Consider the following 10,747-nt stretch of genomic DNA (forward strand, 5'->3'; position numbering starts at 1 on the left):
AGAAAACCCTAATATGCTAAGTGTCCAGTCGATTGGTTGGCCGTTCAACCAATCAAAACTTAATATGCTAATGATATGCTAAGGCCACTCAACCCCTTGCTATCACGTGCACTGACCACCAGGAAGCAGAAGCTCCAAAAAAAGTCCAGAGTTAGTGGAAGAACATAATAAAGATGAGAGCAGAAATACTAGTAGACTAAAAGAATAATAAAATAAAAAAACCAATGAAACCACCAACTGGTTCTTTGAAAGGATAAACCAAACTGATAAACTGTAAGCCAGACTCTTCAAGAAACAAATAGAGAGGACACAAATAAATAAAACTGAAACAAAAGTGGAGAAGTAACCACTGGCACCACAGAAATACAAAGGACTGTAAGAAAATACTATGAACAACTATATGCCAACAAGCTGGACAATGTGGATGAAATAGACAAATTCTTAGAAAAATGTTCTTTCTAATCATCTAATCACTATGCTACACATCTGAAGCTAACACAAAAAAATATTGAATGTAAACTGTAATTGAAAAATAAAATCTGCCGTAACCGGTTTGGCTTAGTGGATAGAGCGTCGGCCTGCGGACTGAAAGGGCCCAGGTTCGATTCCGGTCAAGGGCATGTACCTTGGTTGTGGGAACATCCCCAGTAGGGGGCAGCTGATGGATGTTTCTCTCTCATCGATGTTTCTAACTCTTTATCCCTTTCCCTTCCTCTCTGTAAAAAATCAATAAAACTTTTTTTAAAAAAATCCAATTTTTAATGGTTTATACATATAAAAGCCTAAGTGAATGAACAACCTGTCACTATGAAGCACACTGACCTCCAGGGGGCAGACGCTCAATGCAGGAGCTGCTCCCTGGTGATCAGTGAGCTCCCACAGTGAGAGCGCTGCTCAGCTGATGGATGCGCACCAGATGTAGGGCTCATGGCTGGCCGCCCCAGCCCAGAAACCACAGTGAGCCCACCGAGCGGCGGCAGTGGCAGGTGCAGTGGGGCCAGGATGAGCGGAGCAGCAGCCAGGAGCGGCAGGCAGCCTTGGACTGCTGGTTTTAGCCTGATCCCCGCAGGCTACGCTGAGGGACTCCACCAGTGCATGACTTGCACACCAGGCCTCTAGTTATGGTTATAAAGAAATATGATGATCGTTTGTGTATTTTGCATCCTGTGACCTTACTAAACTCTAGCACAGTGGTCACCAACCTTTTGGACCTCAAGGACCACCAATGGTCCACGGACCACTGGTTGGTGACCACTGCTCTAGCAGGTTTGCAGATTTACATTTCCTCCAAAGATAAACATGTTGTCTGTGAAAAATGAAATGAATAGAAGAAGCTATGTTTATAATAAAATGACAAAATATCGTCTCAAATAATGTAGTTCCAGAATATATCCATTCAATGCCAAATGACACTCTGTTGGTCTAGAGGTGACAAGAAGATATCAAAATACCTGTTTTATATTGGTCTGAAGCAAGCAATAAAATAGAAAAGGATGGGCTGTTATAAAAATACCATAGACCAGGTGGCTTAAATAGCATTTACTTCTCACTGTTGTCGAAGCTGAAAAGTCTAAGAACAAGGTGATGGGTGATTTGGTTCCTGGTGAGAACCAACTTACTGGTTTGTTGACATCTTCCCTCTTGCTGTGTGCACATGGAAAGATCTCTCCCTTTAAACTTCTTATAAAGGCACTAATCTCATTATGAGAGTCCCAACCTCATGATCTAATCTACATTTAATTACTTCCCAAAGGTCCTATACCCAAATACCACCACACTGGGGGTTAGGGTCTCAACATAATAAATTTTGAAGGGGTATAAATATTCAATCCATTATAGGAAGGAAACAAGTACAGTTAAACCTTGGTTTTCGAATGTCTCCCATCTTGAACAATTCAGTTCTAGACCAAGTTGTTCAGGGGAAAAATGTGTCCATTTTAAGCTTCAGTTCTCAACCTGACAACCCTTTCATTATGATACATCAGCTTGACAAAAAGTGTCTCTTAGATTGCACAAAGGAGAGAACAGGCCAGTATGAGTCAGTTTACAGCTAAATCCTGCCTTGCTAACCTGAGGAAATTGTGCTGTGAATATGTGTTTTCTTTCTGCTTTTGTTGCTGGCAGAAACGGACAATTAACACAATTTTAAAACACAAAGAGGCCATCAAGAGTGCTAATGTTGCTAAGAGTATGAAAGAAACAATGATCACAGGCAAGAGAAGAGATTTAAAAAACTGGCTTTTGGTTTGGATAAACCAAAAGCATTTTGGAGGCAGTGATATGTGAAAAAGCGAAGATGCTGCACTCCTGGAATGAGTGCTGAAAGGGATTTGTTAAAGGCTAGTAGGAAGGAGGTGGTTCAATAAATTTAAGAAGTGTTTATAGATTAAATAATACATTAGACATGTACTGTATATAAGAAAGGTTAAAACAGGGAATCATTTGGGGGTCTGAAAGAAATGAATCAATTTAATTATTTCTAATTAGAAAATATTATTCTATTTTTTGAACAAATCACTTCTCGCACAGCGTTCCAGAATAAATTATGAAGGTGGCAGAAATAGGATGTTGGGGAACTAGCCAGTATTGTAAGAAATATTAATCATGCTGTTAACCATGACTGCTTTATTCTGATTAAAGAAGGCACATTCTACCGTGGCTAGAGCTGACCTAGAGATATAGCCCTTCCTCCCCATTTGGAGCTGCCTATTATTATGGAAAAATAACGAAGATTTGTTACAGAAACCAAAATAGCCAGCCCTTTGAAGATCCCCAGCTCTTTTTGCACACCTGCAGGCCATTGCAAATCTCCAGTCTGCTTACCTATTAATTTGGTACTCCCTTTGTCTATTTCCCCATGTAACCCCAGCCCTTGCATATCACTAAGCCCTTTGAAGATCCCCAGTTCTTTTGCATATCTGTAAACTGCCCTTTTGCCTACTTTTCCTTTATACTTATGCCTATATAAGCAGCTGGCCTATGGTAGGCTGGAGAGCCGATTTTTGTGGATAACCTGTTGCTCTCCCATATGGCCGGCCGGCAGTGTTGGAATAAACACTCATATATGATTCAACCCTGTCTCTGCTTAATTGGCTTGAATAATGACAGGCAGCATAGACCCATTGTTTGTCCAGTTACAGTTAGAAAACTAAGGTTCCACTCTAAGCCTCAGACAATCTGTAGTGAATATAATTAGAAATGAAGGTATCAATCTGAAACTGATTTTCAAAGGCAAAGTTGTAATTCATTTACCAGCTTTGGCATAAATTTGTGAAAGAAGAGCTGGCATGCTTTGGGTTTTTTTCAATTATGCATGAATACAAACTATCAAGTTTCTGCCAATTTTCATTTTGATGATGAGCTGATTTTTTAAGATTGTGTGTATAGTCTCTTGTGTTGGTCAATGATGAAATATTTCCATTAAAAAAAAAATCACTTACCAGTAAACAGGCTGGGATAAAACCTTCATCTGTACAATGTTCTGCATATTCTTTTAAATGTGAACTTTCCAAAATAAAAGTCTGGCAGGTAGAAGTGAGGTTTTCCTGTTGTAAGTAACCTAAATGAAAAATAAGTTTAGGTAATTATAGTCAATTCTGCACTTTTAAGAAAACTGCTGTTAAAAATGTTAGAACCCCCTATTAGGCACATATACATAAATACATACACACACAGACACACAACCTAGAGAAGGTTCATATCACAAATGGAATGTGCTGGCACTCTACAGCCTTGCTCAGAAACAGCAGTTTGTGCTACCATAAAGTAAAACTCGTAAAATACATGGCCGTGTAATGGGGAAAACTCTAGATAAACTAGAAAAATAAGGTGTTTGATTAAGTGTAATGACTGCACAGTAATGCCTGCAGAAGAATCAATAAAGTTATAAATAACTAATATAAAGAAATAATATTCTTCTGTACCATAATCTCCATATTTTAAATAAGGTATGTGGTAAAACAGCTGCAGTCAATAAAAGCTACAGGAACTATCAACAAGACCACCCTTTACTGGATTTATGACTTAAAATCTGCAGAAATCCTGCTGGGTCCAACATGGGGGCTAATTTTACCTAAGGGTAACCTCTAGCATCATTATACACTCACTAGAGGCCCGGTGCATGAAAATTCGTGCACTGGGGGCTGGGTGGGGGGTGAGTCCCTCAGCACGGCCTGTGCACTCTCACAGGCTGGGACCCCTCGGGTGATGTCCACCTGCCAATTTAGGCCACTCTCCAGGGGATCGGGAGTAAGCTGGCAGTCAGACATAACCACTGGCAGCCCAGGAGCCCTTGGGGGATGTCTGACTGTGGCTTAGGCCTGCTCCCCTAAGCCGCAGTCAGACATCCTTAGCGCTGCCGAGGAGGCAGGAGAGGCTCCCGTCACCGCCATTGCGCTCACAGCCATCAGCCCGCCTTGTGGCTGAGCAGAGCTCCCCATCTGGGAGTGCACTGACCACCAGGGGGCAGCTCCTACATTGAGTGTCTGCCCCCTGGTGGTCAGTGCACATCATAGTGACCAGTGGTTCCCCCTTTAGGGTCAATATGCATATTACACTAGAAGCCCGGTGCACGAAATTCGTGCATGTATGTGTGCGTGTGTCGGGGGTGGGGGGGGTGTCCCACAGCCCCACCTGCGCCCTCTTGCAATCCGGGACCCCTTTGGTAGAGTCCCTAGGCCTGGCCAGCGATCAGGGCCTATCGGGGCTTTCCTTTCCCTGGCTGTCAGCAGCTGGCCCTGTCCTGCTGCTGCACTGCTTGCCATCTGTGGGGCACTGTTACCCCTAAGCCCCGCCACTGGTCACCTCCCTCTGAGGGCGACATGCATGGGGTGCAATCGCTTGGCTGTCCTGGACCTCCCTCTGTGGGGTGATCGATAGCCCAGCACAGGGAGGCCCTGCCCACCTGCTGCAGCACCGCCGGCCAGGTAGCTTGGGCCTCCCTCTGTGGGGCAATCTACCACAGAGCCCCCTCATCAATTGCCCTATAGTAGCCTGGGTTTCCCTCTGCAGGGCGATCGTGGGGTGATGTGGGACCCCTCCCCAACCAATCGCATTGTACCTGCCTTGGCTGGCCTGGCTCAGTGCGTGTCATAGCATCGTCGTCAGGACAGTCATTCTGCTGCTCGGTCATTCGGTCGATTTGCATATTATGCTTTTATTATTATAAATTGTAATACATCAGCATGCTAAACCATACATCATGCCCCCGTTATCTGAAACAGAAAGCCCATATACGGATACAATATGTCCACTGGAGCTCCTCTGAAAAGTCTCCATCCCTTTTCTGGGAAGATCCTGAATATTTCTCCCCCTCAGAGAATACCATACTCCCAATTAAATGAACCTCAATAAAGAAAGCAAATTTTCCTAAAGGTGACTGCTCTATCTATGGAGTAGCCCATTCTTTATCTCACTGCTTCACCAATAAACTTACTTTCACTTTAAACTCTATGCTGGCTCATTTTTAATTCTATCCTGCCCAAAGCCAAGAACCCACAGTGAGTCACAGACCCTATGTCCCCAACCCTGGAATGCGTACATCATCTTGACTAGGTCAGTAGATGGTATAAAGTAACATACTAAATTATGAAAAAAATCTACAATCTCCAATGTTGCTATTTACTTGTATACTTCAACATTTGTCTAATGCAGTGGTTTTCAACCTTCCTAATGCCATGACCCTTTAATACAGTTCGTCATGTGTTGGTGACCCCCAACCATAAAATTATTTTCATTGCTACTTCATAACTGTAATTTTGCTACTGTTATGAATCGTGATGTAAATATCTGATATGCAGGATGTATTTTCATTGTTACAAATTGAACATAATTAAAGCATAGTGATTAATCACAAAAACAATATGTAATTATAGATGTGTTTTCTGATGGGCTCAGGTGACCCCTGTGAAAGGGTCGTTTGACCCCCAGGTTGAGAACTGCTGGTCTAATGGTTTAAGAAAAAAATGGAACAAAATAATTTGTCATGAAAGGTAAGAAAGGCACCCTGTTTTTCTTTTTTGCCCCTTGAAAATCAAAGCATTAATTATTTCAACAAGTAGCTGACATTCACAGAACAGTATTATGAACCAGTGTTTGGTAGTTTTACACATATGAATAGTCTATCAGTCCCGACTAGCAGCCTATCCTTGTTCTTTTGTTAGAATTACTAAGGTTTAACTAAACTAAGCACTAAAAATAATATAGTACAAAAGGAACACTGAAGGTCAGGAAACATGCTTCTTATTCTATTCTGTTAAATAAACATTGGTATTTCAGGGGGGAAAAATCACCTAAATCCTTGAGGACTCAAGATGATTCATCTATAAGGCATCAATCACACTTGCCTTGACTTGTGGATCAAATCTGGTTAAATTACTCTTTTGTATAAAGCCTTCAATCACTTCCCATGGCTTTCTTTTTAAACCTCTACATTCTGAGTGGTTTCATTAAGATTCATGGGCTGAGAACCTCAAGAAAATCCTCTCAACCATAAAAGCATATGAGAACCACGGCACAAAGTATCTAAATCAACTTTTACAGAACTCTCAAAAACAATCAGTGTTGTAAAAATCTGGGAGCATTCATTTTTTTAAATGGCTAAATGTTACTAAGTATAGTGAACATTGTGGCATTTTAACTTGCTCTATTTCTATGCTCATTTCCCCAGCTTAGCAGTACACTTGAAAATAAACAAGCTGCCATCATTGTGAAAACCATCAGCCGAGCAGTCAGTGAAGCAAGTTTTCCAAAGCCCCATTCCTAGAAACTGCCATTATTTGACCTGTGTGACAACTCCCTGTAAACCCAACTTGCATAGCTTGTCTTTGAATTGAATCAGTGCTCATTCAGTGCAAACAATCTTCCCATTGGGGGTGTTTGCTTAAAATAGCCAGAAGGAACTGTTTAACACCACAGTTGCCTGTGACATAGAAGAAGGCTGGGACAAACAATAAGCTAAACAAAACACCATAAAATAGAAAAGATGGAGAGAAGTCCTTAGAGCAGCAGTTCTTAACCTGTGGGTCTTGACCCCTTTGGCGGGGAGGGGTCGAACGACCCTTTCACAGGGGTCGCCTAAGACCATCGAAAAACACATATTACATATTGTTTTTGTGATTAATCACTATGCTTTAATGATGTTCAATTTGTAACAATGAAAATACATCCTGCATATCAGATATTTACATTACGATTCATAACAGTAGCAAAATTACAATTATGAAGTAGCAATGAAAATAATTGTATGGTTGGGGGTCACCACATTATGAGGAACTGTATTAAAGGGTCGAGGCATTAGGAAGGTTGAGAACCACTGCCTTAGAGGGTTCCGACAGGGTCTGACAAGGTCCTGGCGTAATAGGTCATGTACAAGTGTAGAGCAATGAATATATTTAGAAAAGACCTGACACAGCCACAAACTCTCACCTCTACTCATCAAGTGAATAGTAAGGCAGATTTGTTCACTGTGTAGATGAATGTTGAAGTATGTTTCAAGTACACAAAGCCCCCAGGCAAACAACAGGAAAGGTACTGACTCCAATCATTTAAGGAAATTAATGCCAAATCAAAGAAAATAAATTACAAAAAATATAGACTTTACAACAAAATTCGCTCAGGGAATTAAACAAACAAGTGCTAAAACAACAATAATGAGTAATAAACATAGGGGAGGGAGAAAATTTTGATTACAATGGTCACATTACTTAAAGTGGCCAATTGTTAACAAAAAATTATTAGACATCTGGGAAAATAAGAAAATATGGCTCATCTACGGCAGGGGGGGGGCACAGGTGGGTGCAGGTAATAGACACTACCGTTAAGCCAGCCACGACACTGGACTTAATACTTTATTTATTTATTGCTAATCTTCGTTCAAGGATATTTTTCCCACTGAAATTTTAGAGTGGGGGTGGGGGAGAGAGAGAGAGACAGACAGACAGACATTGACTGGCTGTCTTCCTGCATGTGCTGGGGCCCGGATGGAACATGCAACCGAGGTATGTGTCTCTGACCAGTAATTGAAACCACAACCCTTTAGTCTGCAGGCCTGATGCTCTAATCACTGAGCAAAACCAGCCAGGGCTAGACTTAAGACTTTAAATCAGTTATTTAAAATAACTCTGGAGAACGAAAACAACCAGGATTAAATATCTAACGGAAATTATAAAAATGTCTCATCAAAAAGAAATAAAAGGTAGAAATGTTAAGAAAAAACAAGTAGCAATTCTAGAAGTGAAAAGCATAACTGAAATGAAATATTTACTAGAAGGGGCTCAACAGCAGATTTGAGAAGGCAGGTGAAAGAATCAGTAAACTTTAACAGGGACAAATGAGATCATCCAGTATGAGGACTAGACAAGAAAAGATTAATGAAAAGGGAACAGTCTCTGAGAGACCTATGGGAGATAGTAAATTGAAGTCCCAGAAGGAAAGCACAGCAAGAATATGTGAAGCAGCAGTATCTGAGAACATCCACAATTTCATGAAACACATTAATCTACTTATACAGGAAGCTCAACAAACTGCAAGCAGGATAACTCAAGAGAGATCCAAACCAAGACGCAATCATAATTAAACTGTCAAAAAACAAAGAAAATTTTGAAAGTAGAAAGAGAAGCAGTTCATCACATATAAGGGATCCTCAATAAGATTAACAGCTGATTTTTTTTCAGTGAGATGACATATTCAAAAGTGCAGACAGAAAAATAGTCAACCAAGAATCTAGCAAAAGTCCTTCAAAATAGAGAAATTAAGATACCTCCAGACTAAAAATGAACAATAGAGAATTTCTCGCTATCAGACTTGCCCAATAAGTAATATTAAAGGACTATGGCTAGGTAGGGTTGATTAGAGCATTGCCCCGATATGCCCAGGTTGCTAGTTCAATCCCCCTTCGGGGAACATACAAGAATCAACCAAAGAATGCATAAGTGAAACAACAAATTGATGTTTCTCTCTCACTAAAATCAATTCTTTTTTTACAAAAAAAGGAGAGAAAGAAATATTAAAGGAACTTAGTCCTTCAGGCTAAAATAAAATGAAATTAGACAGTAAATCAAATTCACATTAAAAAATAATGAATACTGTCAAGATAACTACATAGGTAAATATGAAAGGGTAAAAATGATTTTTTGTAAATTTTTTCCTCCTCTGCTTTAAAAGATAACTGCATACAGCAATAATTATACACCTGTTTCAATGGGCATACAATATATAAAGAGGTAACTTATATCACCCTAACAGCAAAAAGGCGTGAGAAGAAAATGGCATCATATAGGAGCAAAGTTTGTTTGCTTGGTTATTTATTTATTGAGGGTGATACTGGTTAATAAAATTATATAGGTTTTAGGTATACAATTCTATAATACAACATTTTCATATTGTATTGTGTTTACCACCTCAAGTCAAGCCTCCTTACATCAAGCAAAGTTTTTATAATAGTATTGAAATCAAGCTGGTTCTAATCAAGAAAAGATTGCTTTTGGTTTAAATTGATTTTAATCTCTAAACAACCACTATAAAAATAACTCAGAAGATTTAAGATGGCAGCCAGCAGGACAGCAGTGAGGGAGAGAGTGTGAGGGGAGTGTGTGGACGTGTGCGTGTGCGTGTGTGTGCGTGTGTGACAGTTAGATCCTGCAGGATTCTCGGGGGCTGGCAGACTGGGCTCTCCTGGATGGGGAGCCCCAGCTACCGCTGCAAGCACTGCTGGGGCATCCTAGCCCTGGCACAGAAACCACTCAGTCTTCAAGGAGCCCAGCCTCAACACCACCCAGGCTGGCCTTGGACACCGTACCAGACCCAGGAGACACCCAGGCCAAAGACCTGCTACCTTATCTGCAGACCTGCAGTCCCCACCTCCCTGGCCGATGACTCCGGTGAGTCCCAGAGTGCGTGACCCTCCTGCCAACCCCACTGCTTCAGCTGCAGATCCTGAGCTACCAGCGCCTTGGCTCCTGGATCTCTCAGTAAGTCTTGGAGTGCACGCTTCTCCTGCTAAACCCACACTGCTTCAGCAGCAGCCTCCAGGACACCTGCTTCCCCAGACACAGGTTCCAGGATCTCTGCAGGGATTCACAGAGTGACGCCACCTGGATAACAGTCACACCACATCAGCCAGAGTCGCGCTACCTCAGTCGCAACCCTGCCGTGAGCTCTGGGACCCCCCAGTTAGATGCACGCCAATGAGACCTCAGGCAAACCCTTTCACAAGCACATCCACAATAGCTTTCACAATGAGGCCGGAGTGTGTCACATTGTTGGACAAACTGTAAGGAGACTACATCCATGAACGAGAAACTAACATTTAAGACCCAACTACATCAGGAGAATCCAAATAACTCAAGTAGAGGGCTCCTCTAGAAGACACAGCTCAGGATATCTGAAAGACCAATTCTAGGACTACCGCCCCCACTCCCAAAGAACAATAAAAACAAAACAAAACAAATGTGGATGGCACAGCAGCTGGATCTAAGACATAAAAATATATATAACAGCACAGCAAAAATGGGGAGACAAAGAAACAACCCCAAAGGGAAAAGAGGAATCACCAGAAAAGGAACTAAATGAAATGGAAGCAATTAATTTGTCAGAGAAGGAATTCAGAGTAATGGCTATAAGGATGCCCAAACGTCTGGATGACAAATACACACAACTCAATGAGATTCTAAAGGAGATGAATGAGAATGTCACCAACATGAAAAAGAATCAAGAAGATATGAAGAATCACATAGCTGCAATAAAGAAG

The 10,747-nt window shown here is 41.3% G+C and overlaps 1 protein-coding gene across 1 annotated transcript in view; it reads right to left on the minus strand.

Moving 5' to 3' along the window:
* NPAT (nuclear protein, ataxia-telangiectasia locus) overlaps nt 1-3,584 on the minus strand; it is a gene marked incomplete at its 5' end in the record, with an annotated part of 34,699 nt that extends 31,115 nt beyond the window's left edge. The window contains one exon of the mRNA XM_006753147.2: nt 3,441-3,584. Coding sequence (XP_006753210.1) covers nt 3,441-3,584 — 144 coding nt within the window. The remainder of the gene's footprint in view (nt 1-3,440) is intronic.
* Between the last annotated feature and the right edge of the window lie 7,163 nt (nt 3,585-10,747).

This window comes from Myotis davidii, unplaced genomic scaffold, assembly GCF_000327345.1.
Source record: "Myotis davidii unplaced genomic scaffold, ASM32734v1 scaffold1491, whole genome shotgun sequence".
Taxonomy (NCBI): domain Eukaryota; kingdom Metazoa; phylum Chordata; class Mammalia; order Chiroptera; family Vespertilionidae; genus Myotis; species Myotis davidii.